At 45.2% G+C, this 14939-nt stretch overlaps 1 protein-coding gene across 1 annotated transcript in view; it reads left to right on the top strand.

The window, feature by feature from the left end:
* The window catches only part of kcnh8 (potassium voltage-gated channel, subfamily H (eag-related), member 8), a 42712-nt gene extending 36693 nt beyond the window's left edge, over positions 1 to 6019 (top strand). Inside the window, 4 exon segments of the mRNA XM_034545194.1 lie at positions 429 to 736; positions 1019 to 1122; positions 1307 to 1386; positions 5429 to 6019. Coding sequence (XP_034401085.1) covers positions 429 to 736; positions 1019 to 1122; positions 1307 to 1386; positions 5429 to 6019 — 1083 coding nt within the window.
* Positions 6020 to 14939: the final 8920 nt, after the last annotated feature.

Raw genomic sequence — 14939 nt, 5'->3', positions numbered from 1 at the left:
ATCGTTGATGAGCTCTCAACTTGCAGACCCATGGCAAAAGAGGGAACAAGATCGATGTCAGAGTTTACTTTTGTTGCCTTCATTACTCTGCTGTTTTAGTCTAAAATGTTGGTCTGGGGATTTCTGTTCAACCATATCACTCACAAATCCAGCTGAGTGGTCTGCTTTTTGCATTTAGGAGTAGTGTGCACGCTGTATTCAAAACACCTCTGTGTATTTCAAGGTCACGGTATTAACTGTGCAAATACATCTTAGCGTATTCAGCATCTTCAGCGCAAGCAGATTAGAGAATACCGATATTAACTGTTTTTTTTATTTTCAAAAAGAGGCATTTGACATAATCAGGCGCTGATGCTTCAGGTGATTAAAAACGGTATCATTTTGACTCATCGATTCTTTTTGTTTTGTTTTGCTCATTGTATTTACAGTCTGGGGTGAGAAGGAATGGAGGAGTGGTGCAGGGCTACCCACGCATCATAGAGGCACAGGAGGAACATGAGGAAGACGAAGAGGTGGAAGAGGAGGAGGAAGAAGGGGAGGGGGAGGAGGAAGATGAGGCCGTGTCTGTGTCTCTGTCATCTGAGAGGAAACAGGCGGTGAACCTCGGGGACACGGGTGGGAAGTCTCAGCTGAGCCGATCCAGCCAGAAGACCTCCGGACAGAGTTCCAGGAGGTCTCGGAGGAAGATCCAGGAAACTACTGTCACCACTTTCGACTCGTCCAATCTCAGCCCCAGGTGAGTTGGATCGCCATTGATTTGTCTGTCTGCCTGTCTAGGCCTGTTTCTCTGTGACTCTGTGTCGGGTCGATTTTTGTCATTCTTTAGTACAGTACATTTGATCCAAACCATGACACTTTTAGACCATGAAACTTTTAACAATACAACAATGTTACAATAACCATGTTATTAATTGAGAACATTAATATTGTTTCTAAATGATCCAACAATGATTACACTATCAGTTACAACCTTTACCTTCCTACACACACGCGCACACACATTTCTTTCTCTCTGCAGGATAGTGGACGGTACTGAAGACAGTGAGGGGACGGAGGGTTCACCGGCTTTCCCCTTCTCTACCAGCCGAGGTTGTCCTGTAAATGAACCAACCAGTGCCACAGGTCCTCTCATAGTACACTATTCAACAATTTACCTCTCAAATAAGACCTAATAACATTTACAATCCCTTCAACTTCTCACATTCTTGGAAGTGAAACATGTCCACATCCACATGCCTGCAGTACTGTTGTAAATGTGTACCTCTTATCCGTGGAGGGATTTGTAACTTGCTGATTTGTGTCACAGATATACTGCAGATCAGCACAGCAGAGTTAGCAGCTAAAGCAGAAGAGACCAGGGGACAACTGCGACACCTCGACCAGCAGGTGTGTGTGTGTGTGTGTGTGTGTGTGTGTGTATATGGTTAAACCAGCATGTCAGGCACAAGACAGGTAAAAGGGTTGAGAGAAGTAATGGTGACATTGCAAAAAAACGTCTGCTCGAGGATGTGGTGTTAATAATGAGGCCTTATAGAATGGTAGACTTTTTCAATACCTAAACCTGACATTTATGTGTTCACTCTACTGAATCTCAGGAAATCCTGACCCCGGTATCTCGTTTGCAGCTTTTTCTTCTCACACCAGACCTACTTTGCCTTGTCAGTCACATTGTATAGTATAGTATTTGGAGGTTTTATAGACTTTGGTGGTTTATTGTCCAGCTTGAAATAATCCGTTCACACAGACACACACAGCCTCTCATGCTGTATCCTATGGTTTTGATTGGCGGGTGGCTAAATTGACATTAGACTTTTGGCAGGTGAGAAGGAGCGTTTGCTAAGCCTCAGTCTGTGTCCTGGGATGAGCAGATACAGGCAGAGAGAAAAAGAGACATGGAGAAAGGGGAGAAGGCAGATCATTTTATGGAAAGCAATAAAAAGCAAATCAGAGAGGGATGAAAAAAGACAAAGACAATAGTAACACACATTGGCTCTGTTGTCCTGTCTGTGTCTCTGCGGGTTACCAGTGTTTGACAGGAAGTCTCTCAGCGTGGTCTTGTATGTTGTTAATCCTCTCTTTGATCCATCCACACAGATCACCATCGGAGATGAAAACGGTTGTGTTGGTTTAAACCCTGTCTGCTTTCTACACAAACTCAAATATGAATGACAGACGAGGGCATTGTGTTTTTGCACATGCAGGAAGGAAAGTTTCATAATGTATATGATTTGCAAAGAATTGTTACTGTTATTCAGTAATGTGATGAACTCAAGCACAGTTTCTCATCAAGTGCATTGAAAATCAGCAAATGTGTTTGCTGCTACATCTCAACTGTGGATAGAAATCCATCAGACACACTTAACTTCACAAAAAACATATGCAATTTAAAGTGCTATTTCTTTTAATTAATAAATACAACAGTACAAATTATTTGAGTGAAAATCATCTCGCAAGGTCCTTGAGACCTGTATCCATATACCTGTAAACAAACTGCAATTTTAAACATGAGATATTGCCATATAAAAAACAATTGCAAAGGTCAATGTTTTTGCTAATTCTGACCTGAAATGTTCTGACCTCAAAAAGTGGCAGCGTTTTAATGAACAACAAAATGCGTGAACACAGAAATAAGTGCTTCCATGCTCTATGACCTCTCATATTTGCCCTTTAACCATATATACAGTATATGCCACTGGAGGGTTTATTCTAGTAGGAGATGAATGAAGCATTAGTATAGTCAAAGAGAGGCCAAACATGACGACCGTTGCACGTGTCATGGAAATCGTATGTACAGCTACACAGAAGAGCTGGAGAGCTTTGCCTGAACAGTCTGAGTAATTGCACTTGTGATTGCAAGAAGAGGCTTGACAATGAAACTTAGGTACACACACATATGCACAGCAGGAGTGACCTACTTTCGTAAATGAACAGTGGGAAACAAAATCAAACACTGAAAACATCCGGCAAGTTTAAACCTTTGTAAACAGTATGTAGACTTAAAGCAGCCACGTGGGGCAACAAGGATGTGAACACATCATGTATGTGTTATTTATCCACATGGGTTACAGACAACATTAGTTATTTAGAGTTTCTGGTTACCTTATGAATGTAATCAATAATCTTTCTTTTTGTGGCTCTGCTTTTGTGTCCACCAACTGGAGGCTGGTAAATGCTCCACAAGTGTTTAGAAACCAGCAAATAGATCATTTGTTTGTCTGTTGTTTAGTGCGGACCAGATAGCCTTCTTGCATACACAGCATGCTGAGTAGGCTGATGAGAACGGTGAAAGTAAACCAAAATCATAAAGCTGCGTGCCATACAACGATAACAATGACTTGAATAACGCAAAAAACACTCAATAGAGCTGAGTGGTGATAATTCCCTGAAGGTTGCTCCCTACTGGTCAATCATTATTTTTGTCCAGGCTTACTACAACAGCTAAAGGCCAATGTTCTCCAGGAAAGTGCAACTTTTCTGGCTTCCCAAATCGGAAATTTGGCCAGGAAAATGGCTTGCATGTTTATAGCAGCATGATCAAGGCAGTTGAGGTAATTATATCAGGATCCCTCACCAGCCCTTCCTTCTCTTGGGGCAGTTATCGTCTGAGCTATAGCTTTGTCATTCTCATGCTCCAGTTCTGCTTTGAAATGATCAGATTTACAAAAGGCACAACAGCTAATTCCTCATCATGGGTAATCTCGGGTAGCCTACTTTTCCAGAGCTTCTGTCATCAAAATCCTCCATTATCAAACAAAAGGCTGACACTTAGGGGGCTAATATGATGGATTACTATATTTATGTGCTGTAGTATATACTAGAATCATTTACTCAGAGTCAGATATTTCTTGTATAACTCTCGTGGTTAAGTTAGTAAAAGCGTTGTATAATCTAATGATGCTAATGCTATGTGTTTTGGGCGTAACAAGTACCTGTAGCTGCAGTGAGTTCTCGTCCTCCATGTCCACTGTTTTGTCTGACTGTTTTATCTGACTGTTTTGTCTGACTATCTCCACAGACGGTTGTCTGTGAGGTGGGAGTACTGGAATCATGTTGACAGCGTGTCAGATTGCACTGTCCAGTTGCTCTCAGCTTTTCTATTTTTATCAGAGCCATAGTTTAAACCCGGGCTTTTATCAGCTCCTCCAGGAGGAGGAGGAGGAGGAAAGGGACAGAGATCAGAGAGAATATGTATCTGTATCTATGTGTCTGTTTAAACTATTCTGTGCAACTCAGTATGGTAGATCAAAGTTAAACAACCTTGATAATAAAGAATGTAAAAATGTAACTCAAGTTTACAATGAAATATTCATTGATAAGACAATGAATTTGTAACACATATTCAAATTCACAGTGTACATGCCTAACATTGTGTGTCCATGTTACCCCGAGAAGAAGAGAGAAGCCTTATTTGGTCTGCCGTGATCTCAATGTACTTGATCACCCAATTGTCGTAGTCACACAGCGACTGGAGCAGTTCCCAACTGGAGTTGTGTGTCCTGCGGAGGGCTGATGTGCCTCCAGTAGCACGGATGTGCATGATTGGCCTGATGAATGGTCATGAGTGCTTTGACTGGCAGAAGCAGATGGCAGGTTGGCAGGGCTTCCTGGTCGTGCCCTCTCTGGACACGCCACATGCAGAGATCAGCTAATCACCACCACCCTCACCTCCCATTATCAGTCTAATGGCCAATTATAAGCAGCACGATGATAACATGCTAAACGGCAGGCAGGAGACAGAAATATGTTTGACCCAAAATGATTGACCTGAAAATACCAAATTCCTGATGATGTAGCGTACACCCTGTGGCTTTTTGTTTTTGCTAATTAGTTTGTTTTTCCTTGAACGTTTGTCTTGATTACATAATCAACAATGTCAACTACTTTATGTGGCAGTGAACTCATTTGTGTATTTTTATAACACCATATTTAAACAATATGTAACCCTGGTTTTAGTCCTGGTTGATTTTGATGAAATAACGGTAATAAAAATATGCATTTTGATGCAGCAAATACTTGTAGAGCAGCAAGTAAATGAGTAATACAATAATTGCAAACCTTGCAAACATGTAAACAAATCTACTGTCAACCTTTTTTTAATGTGAAAGTTTATAAAGTGTTTACCTTAATTTTAACAATGATAAAATACAAAGCAGTTGCAGTATAAAATATTCAGTTTGCATTAGCAGTCATTTCAAACAGCAGTTACTTGGTATAAAGAGAGCGAAAAGTGAGGCTGTTTTCAATAGCAATAAATTAAGCTGTGCGACTAAGTCCAGTGCATGAATGGTGGACTTTAAATGTTTTTTTATTTCTAACCTTCCACTTGAGTGCCGAGAATTTCTTTTTTATGCCACACCCCACCCATGGATGAGGAGGCACGAGGCATTTATTTTTCTTCTTTCAAAATAAAAATGCTTTGTGTCTGCAGGTGAGTAACCTCGGGAGGGAAGTGGCCGACCTTGGACAAGTCATGAGGAGAATGGCCCAACTCATGGAAACCCTCATGTCGTCAACGCCACAACCTACAGTAGTCTGCCAAACGCGCTACTCCCCAGCACACCTCACATACCTGCCCCATCCTACCCCTCCTCTATCTTACCCTTTACCGTGCTCCACTCAGACTGCCTCCATTTGGACGGACATGCCCATGTCATTGCCCTCCTCTCCCCTCACTATCCCACAGCAACATGGTGCGACATGCCACACAGACTTCCTCACACATAGATCACAGGACTTCCAGCTTGGGTACTCTTCTATCCTCAGCTCAACTTCCCCTCCAACTCGCAACTCATCTGCACTTCCACTGCAGCCTGTCATCTCAGAGCCTCACCTGCCTTCCTCACCCCTCAGCTCACCAGATATTTCCCACCACAAAGACGGGGTCCCTGTTTCCATCAGGTCAAGAGAACACAATCCACCATCACCGGACGATGGAGATGAGGGCGCTCATCAGAGCTCTGGGTGCTCTCTGCAAACTGGACTTGGAGGCACCTACCACAACCCAACTAAGGGTTTGTAGCAGCCCTCCATCTGAACTTTCCTGGACTCTGCAGGACTTAATCCAGGATATCTTTAGGGGATATGTTCTTCTTGAACTGAAGTTCAAGCTGATCATTGGAGGACGTTTGCAGGGATTCAATTTAGATTCCTTTTGTTTTAAAGGTGTTTCAAAAATCTTTTTGCATGAAAACAAGTACAAAAGGTTTAGGTGCTTTAGCTTTACCTTATAGAAATGTAGTGTTGCTAGACGAGCTGCAGAAGTTTGGGTCAGTTATGGAGCTGTATCGTGGCAGCTCTCTGGGCACAGCTCACCCCCAACATTGTGCCATAATGGAGGACAAAAGGGATGCAGAGGGGGAGATAGTTCTTTCAGTCCTCCCTTTTTTTCTCCTGGCTGTTAATGGTTTCAGGTCAGCTGACCTGGTTGGAGGAGAAGAAAGTATTGTGAATGGAGGTGGGGTTTGTAGACAAGGAGGGGTGGGGGCTCTTAACATCCATCCCCCATCCTCCTATCTCTCATTTCCTCTCCTTTTAAACCTTCTTTCCTTACTCACTCAACCCACGCATGATGCTCTGGATTGCGTGTACCAGTGCGTGGCTTGTTGGGACTGGTTGGACTGGGAGCACAAAATGGTCTGAAAAGTGAGATGGGACGTATTGAGCTCTTTACCACTGGACCTCAGGGGAAGAGGGGGTGGAGGGTAGAGGAAGTTGGTTATGGAGGTGGGGGTATGATGTGCCTCAGGCAGCACAGCCTCTGCTGTCGTCTGTCACACTGAGCACGGGGACTCGTTCACCCTCTCTGCTTCTCTTTTCCAGTGTTTTTCTCCACCTACACTCTCTCTCTCCCTCCTTCTTTATCCTTCTCTTGCTCTCTGCATGCCGTTTCAAGCCTTTTGCGTGGTGCCTGTAGACACACATTAACATACTGCATGTCACCCTGTGGAACTCCAGCTTGCCATTTATCTATCTATTTAAAGGAAACACGGTTCAATCGTTTATTAGCTGAATCTGACATTTACTGATGCATATTTTTTGTATGTTGGCTCAGTCTAACAACTGGGTAATTTAGGGACAATGTAGGAGCCCCTGTTGTGCAGTGGCCTGGAGCAACGTGCCGATACTAAATTGGTTCCTGATCCACGATGGAGGCCATATCCCCGATTGTCACCCAGGAATACCATCTCTGAGATCCATTTTCTCAGCTGTTCCGAGCAAAGGCAATACTCCCATATAAAAGCACAATAAAGAAATAAAGACGCTTTTATATTTCTATGAATGTATCAATACTAAAGATGTATTTTTTTACCTCAAGTAATGCAAGAATGTGGAATGGCACTTAATGATGCTACTGTATATGAATGTATAGTAGTGCTGTTTGCTGATACCAGCCAATGCAATCTTAAACTAGGACAAATATCCAAACTCCTAACAGATCATCTACTGTACTCCTTTGACTTCATGTAGGTTTGCGTCTGCTTCTCTTCATTTGGAATGTACTGTAATAAAAACTTTTTTCTTCCCATAACATTTTGATATTATTAGATACAAAAAAACTGTTAACTGCTAATAAATGACAAATATGACTGTTATGCGCCTGGCTTATGGTTTTTGTTCATTGATTGTCACATTTAGGAGTCCCCCTTTTTTAACAAAGCAAAACAATTTCTTAAAACCCATATGTAAAACACAATACAAGGATTGGTGTCTATCAAAGGCCTTAATTTAGCTCAATTATTGTGTTTTGGAAGTCAGTGGATAAAATGTCTGCTCATGCAGAATAAAATGTACTTCCTGATCAGTTTCATGATTCAAATAAAAAACAATCACTCTTCATGAGATGGTTCAAAGCCTACTCCTCCAGCAAATCTAATGATTTTATTTGTGTGTATGTTTCTGCAATAATCTCCTGACATCCAAATAAATGTATGATGTCATTGGATTACAGCTAAACCAGGTATATATTAGGCTATGCCATTTCTACAAACATGTTAGCAACTCAATGAGGCTGTGAATGGAGCCAAATGCTAACATCATCAGCTAAAGAGCTTGCAATGACAATGTTAACATGCTGATGTTTAGCAGGTATAATGATAATCATGTTCACAATATTAGTTTAGCATATTAGCATGCACAATCTTAGTTTAGCATATTAGCATGCTAACCTTTGTAACCTGCAGCTCAGGCCGATGGGAATGTCATTTATGGAAGTGTTTGGTCCTATATTAAAGTATTGGATATAATTAAACTTTGAACTAATGATGTCGGCAGTGGAAACGTTATAATAATTTATCATGATGGAGACTTGAATATGTGTGCAGAGTTTTATGCTATTGGTAATGTCCCTTACCGATAGCACTCTGTTGTTTAGCACTTTAGTAGCACTTAAATGGCACTTACGAATAGTACTCTGTAGTTTAACGTTATTGAAGAAATTGTACTTGCTTGATTCTTGTTGTTCTGAGTTTGGACTCATGGTTTAATGCACTTATTGTAAGTCGCTTTGGATAAAAGCGTCAGCTAAATGGCATGTAATGTAATGTAATGTATGCAAATTCATGCAACAGCTGTCGCTGAATTGTTCTTGGACACATCAACAAATACATGTCCACCAAAACACACAAGGTTAATGAGGCCAGATCTCTGTCATACAAGACTGTTGATTTTCCACATTTTTTTTAATAGTAGAGTGTATTTGTTTTGTGCATGTGTGTGTGTGTCGGTCTTTTGTTAGCTGCTGCCACGGTTCATCTGAGGTGAAAGCGCAGCAACCGCCATGTCTCATTGGTGACGTGGGCGTTGGGTGAAAACTGAGTAAGTATGTGTGCTGTGGATCACATTGACATGTTTGTCATAGGTCCAGCTGCTCTCACCTGGCAAAGGGTGTGTGTGTGTGTGTGCGTGTGTTTGTGTGTGTGTGTGTTTACAGGAAGTGGAGTGAGGGGAATACTGGATCTGTCTGAGTTAGATACATACACCAGTGGGATTGCAGGGGACATACACCGTATGGTGATGTGGCAGTGTTTTCTCTCTTCATGTGTGTAAATGCATTGGTGGAAAGTGAAAATGAAGATGATGTGCGGTCAAAATATTCCCCGCTTTGATCATTTCTTGTGTGTTTTTTCCTGAGAAGAAACTTGCAGGTCGGTGGGGGCGTGTTTGCATTGAGAATGATTATTTGTGGGTTTAGCAGCACCTCCAGCACATCTGTGGGAATGCTGTTATTTAGCCCGGGGTCTTGAAGACCCATCCATATTTAATGGTGTACAGACAATCCTTTCCTGGCTGTTTATGCATCATTTTATCCACCTGCTAGCAAACTCATCTTTTATTCACCGCTTCCCACAATCTGTCACTAGCTAACTGAAGCCCATCTGCCTCCCTCTTTCCCACCACTTGTGGTTTCTGATTAAAGTTGGGTCTGACTAAAAAGAGGAGAAGGGAACAGAGATGGAAGAATAATTCACGTGCAACACAGATGCTAAAAGGAGAAAAGGATTACAGTAAAAGAGGTGGGAAGTGGACTCATGGTGTATGAGCATTCATCTTTATACTTAAAAACATCTAACTGTGTTTCATCTTGTCTCTATTGCCGTCTGTTTAATCCACTCTGTTCACATTGTTTAATGATGGCCCTGACCCAAATACGGAAACTATTCATCCCCGTCCACTCTTTTCATCTGTGCACACAGAAATGCTGTGTGAGCACACACACACACACACACACACACATTCACTCTTCCATTCAAATGAGCACTTTATCCCAGTGAAAAGAGCCTCTTCACTTGTCCCCCATCCCAGTTTTCAGTCCTAAAAAAAACACCATCGCTGTGCGGGTGGTGTGAACTTCTCTCTCAGGTAAACTAAAAACCTGTCCCTTTCTCTTCTTTCATCTCCATGGACAAAATTGAGATATTCTAAAATCTGCCAGCTGTGGTGAGGTGTCTCCATTCAGCCCTGATAGGCTGCCTGCTAACAAAAAGAAAAGCTGAGCTGTGTGCTAAACCAAGGACACATTATGTTTGTGTTTGAATGTGTGTGTGCTTCTGGTTGTGTGTACGGCCGTACATATCAAGTGTCTGTTTGCATATGAGAGAGCACACATCCACGTGTCCGATGTGGAGAAAGTTCTCCACACAAGGGCTTTACATGTATCTGTTCCACTCGGGGTGAGACTGTGGCTGCTGCTGCACATCCAAATGGCTACATTTGCATTTGGTATAATGCAGGAAGGGAGGGGGAAGCTTGCAGGACATCTTGTGTGTTTGATAAATGAGTCAGAGCGGCAACAATACAAGTGGTGGTGGTGGTGGAAGAACAATGTGCATCTCAGAGATTAATGGTGGTTTCTTCTCTGGGAAGTGTAGGTCTGGCTATGGTCATCGAGCGAGGATACTGGAACAGCTGCTAAACTACCTCCATTGTTGCTCACCTGTCAGAGTGCAGTCGGGCAAAGCATCAGATAGGAGGATCATCAGCATGTAGAGCTTTGTTAAATAGTTGTATTCCATTGTGTTGGATGTAGCAGTGATGTAAGGGTCCCTTTCTATAAGTCTAGACTAAAATGCCCACTAGAATTAAAAGAAGATAAAAAGCAGTCCTCTGTATGTGAACACCTGGCAGTATTTTACTGTTCAAACACAGACAGCCGTAGACGAGGTACCTTTCCATTCTGTTGTACGTCGGTGTGTTTTCCAAGGATGATATCCAAAAGTTGAGATTACAAAATGAGCCAAAGTCCTCCAGTTTTTCTGTATAGTCATCTAATCAGAGACTGCAAACGCATTAAACTAGCTGTCAAGATGATAGCAGTAGAGGGCTAGATGTCTCTGCAGTCTTGTCTCAGTGTTTTTCATCTAAGTCCTTTTCTTTTAAACAAAGAGAGAGAGAGAGATAGGGATGTTTGCATCATATAAGCAGGAATGACTGTAATCGTGTGGCCAATATTGTCTCTTTGTCGACGGATTATCGACCCTCAGAATCAGATGACCATGTATTACAAAACACTCAACACATTTTTATTTTTTAATCAAATTTGTTCTTAATCAAAACGTCAATCTAAATCTAATCTAGTTCATTCAGAATGTTACCACCATTGTTTTACAATTTATGACCAAATTCAAATAATGTAATCATACTCTCACCGCCTGTTTAGCAGCCTTTATATTTAAGCCACGCCACCTAGCATATAAAGTGGGAAATAAGAAAGATTGCTGCTACCATTTTCCCCTTTCAAGTGTTAAAAAGGTGCCCTTATTAAGTGTTTGTGTCACCAGGAACTTTCTAAATGAGACACTCAGAAGCCCTTTTTGTCTCTCACTATAATTGCTGCTGCAAGCCAAGTTTTTGTCACATTTTAATGCACTTAATCTTTACTCAGTGTCAGCCGCGGCTCCTGACCCATCCACATAGACCTAATTGCACAACAAGCACATAACGAATGAATGAAAACAACAGTGTCTGTGTAAAGAACACCCAAGGCTCTTAGAGACGCGCACATTAAGTACAGCCAGCCCCGTCCTGGGTGAAATAGGCCCATGGATCTTCATAAGGAGGCCCCGGCTCCATGCACCACAGCAGCTGACATCCATCTGAGTCTCACCGGTTCATCGGAAGATGTGTTGGTGAGAATGCGACATGCGACATGTCTCCGGTCCTTTTTCACAGATCCTTTGTGTTAGTATGACATTGGGTGCTGACTCCATGACAGGTTTGATGCATGAATTGCGGAACAGTCTCCTCTCTGCAATTTTTTAAAATTCTGTAATAAACCCTGTAATGAAAAATGCATTGAAGTGGTAGCCCGTCCCTTTGACAGAAACTGAGCTTCCATATCCGACAAAATACAGCAATTACCATAACGCACTGGTATTACAAATTCAAAAAATGTTGAACATTAGTTTAAAATGTTAATAAGGGCATGAACAAGTACATGTTATGTGCAGCTTGAAACACAGGACCCAAACGCCGTCAACGATGGAAAAGCAACCTTTATTGCTAAACAGGATTCCAAAACAGGATTCCAAAAAAACCAGGATACAAAACATGCACACAAGATCTTCCACGATCTAGACAAGACGAACCGACCAAGGGGAATGACATGAACAGGACTTAAATACAGAGGGCTGGTGCAGGTGATTGGACACAGGAGGAAACAATCAGGAACAGGGCAGACAATCACAGGGACAGGAAGTGAAGAGAAACAGAGGACACGAGAGACAAGGACTTCAAAATAAGACAGGAAACACGAAACAACACTACAGATCCTGACATAACCCCCCCCTCAAGGGGCGGATTCCAGACGACCCAACACAGTCCCCCAGGGTGGGTGGAGGGGAGCCGGAGGCGGGACCAAAAGCCTGGCAGAAGAAGTCCGGGGGACGGGCCGGAGGACGACCACCAGGAGGACTGAAGGGCTCTGGGGGACGGGCTGAAGGACGGCCACCAGGCGGACGGAAGGGCTCCGGGGGACGGACAGGAGGATGGCCACCAGGCACATAGACCTGCTCCGGGGGACGGGCAGAAGGACGGTCACCAGACGGACAGACGGACTCCGGAAAACCGGGCTCAGGGGAACCGGGCTCTGGAGCCGTAGGTCGTGTCAAAGGAAGCGGCCAGGGTGGCGACCGAACACAGGGAGCCTGAGTCGGCCGGGGCGGCGATGTGACCCGGGGAACTGGGGTCTGCCGGGGCGGCGACGTGACCCGGGGAATCGGGGTCTGCCGGGGCGGCGACAGGACAAGGGGAGCCGGGGACGGCCGGGGCGGCGACGGGACACGAGGAGCCGGGGTCGGCCGGGGCGCCGACGGGACACGAGGAGCTGGGATCGGCCGAGGCGCCGACGGGACACGAGGAGCTGGGGTCGGCCGAGGCGCCGACGGGACACGAGGAGCTGGGGTCGGCCGGGGCGCCGACGGGACACGAGGAGCTGGGATCGGCCGGGGCGCCGACAGGACACGGGGAGCTGGGATCGGCCGGGGCGCCGACGGGACACGAGGAGCTGGGATCGGCCGGGGTGCCGACGGGACACGAGGAGCTGGGGTCGGCCGGGGCGCCGACGGGACACAGGGAGCTGGGGTCGGCCGGGGCGCCGACGGGACACAGGGAGCTGGAGTCGGCCGGGGCGCCGACAGGGCACGAGGAGTTGGGATCGGCCGGGGCGCCGACAGGACACGAGGAGCGGGGGTCGGCCGGGGCGCCGACAGGACACGGGGAGCTGGAGTCGGCCGAGGCGCCGACGGGACATGGGGAGCTGGAGTCGGCCGGGGCGACGACGGGACACGGGGAGCTGGAGTCGGCTGGGGCGCCGACGGAACACGGAACTGCGGCGTGGACTGTGGCGCAGCGTCGGCAGGAACCGGCATTGACTGCGGCGCAGCGTCTGCAGGAACCGGCGTAGACTGCGGCCGAAGCAGGACCATGTCTAACGCTCGGAGGGACTCCATCATGTCCCGGAAAGCGTCCTGGGATAAGGCAAAGGAAGCAAGGGCCGGCCGGAAGTCCAATAGGTCCCAGGAAGTTGGGGTTGGCCGGAACACGGAGGCGGCAACAGGAACGGGCGAGGGCTGCAGCACGGAGGCGACTGCGGGAACCGGAGTAGTCTGCGGCACAGAGGCGGCAGCCGGAACCCTCCACCGACGCGGTCCGGAGGTTTGCGCCCCCCACTCCGGGGCTGGGCCTGGGTGACCTCTGCCCCTGGGGCTACGAGGCCCCCCATAAGCCAAACGGGTCCCGTTGAAGGGGTCTGGTGCCGAGACCCTATGGGGGTTGTAGTTCCCCTTCTGCAGGCTACGAGGGCCCCCATAGGCCAAGCGGGTCCCTTCGAATGGGTTTGGTGCCGAGACCCTATGGGGGTTGTAGTTCCCCTTCTGGAGGCTACGAGGGCCCCCATAGGCCAAGCGGGTCCCTTCGAAGGGGTTGTAGGCTGGGTCCATCTTTGGTCGGTTCGTTCTGTTATGTGCAGCTTGGAACACAGGACCCAAACGCCGTCAACGATGGAAAAGCAACTTTTATTGCTAAACAGGATTCCAAAACAGGATTCCAAAAAAGGATTCCAAAACAGTCTTACACACAAGATCTTCCACGATCTAGACAAGACGAACCGACCAAGGGGAATGACATGAACAGGACTTAAATACAGAGGGCTGGTGCAGGTGATTGGACACAGGAGGAAACAATCAGGAACAGGGCAGACAATCACAGGGACAGGAAGTGAAGAGAAACAGAGGACACGAGAGACAAGGACTTCAAAATAAGACAGGAAACACGAAACAACACTACAGATCCTGACAGTACATTACTTTCATTTGACAAAAAGCATAGAAATAATATAATCTTGAAGTTCATTGTGAAGTTACTTATGATGAGATTGTACCCCAAGGAGTTTTAACAGAAGTCCCAAAACACGTTGGTTGTGATTAGGAAAGTGGCATCATTTCCCACCACAGTTATAGAGCATTATTAAAATCCATTGTAATTAATCATGATTTAGAGCTAGTGTCTCCGAGACCCCAAACTGGAATGACGTCTCAGATGAAACATGCCGATAAGCAAATCTCATATATCAAAACAATATCTTGTATGTTTCGAGCTGTTTTAGGGGTCCAGTTGTTAACAAGGACTAAACTGTCATGCCTTTCCCTGGCTTTTTTTGTTCCTTTAGTTTACTTTATAGGTAGAGACTATGTCCTGCAGTCTTCAGGGCAAACATGGATTGCTTTTCAGTGATATTAGCAACACAATGACCCCATGGCCTCTTGACATCCTCTGAAGAGCTAAAGTAGAGAAGTTCTCCTGCTTGTCCAACAGCTCAGTAGCCTAGAGTTATGCAACTGAGAAAGAAGACGTATTTTGTCCGAGTGTTTGACCTATGCCTCGAAGCTGAAGACATACCATGACTTTTTTTTTATTCTAAAAGGTGCTGTGTACTTGACTGGGCT

This window comes from Cyclopterus lumpus, chromosome 11, assembly GCF_009769545.1.
Source record: "Cyclopterus lumpus isolate fCycLum1 chromosome 11, fCycLum1.pri, whole genome shotgun sequence".
Taxonomy (NCBI): Eukaryota; Metazoa; Chordata; class Actinopteri; order Perciformes; family Cyclopteridae; genus Cyclopterus; species Cyclopterus lumpus.
This window is presented reverse-complemented; position numbering and strand designations above follow the sequence as displayed.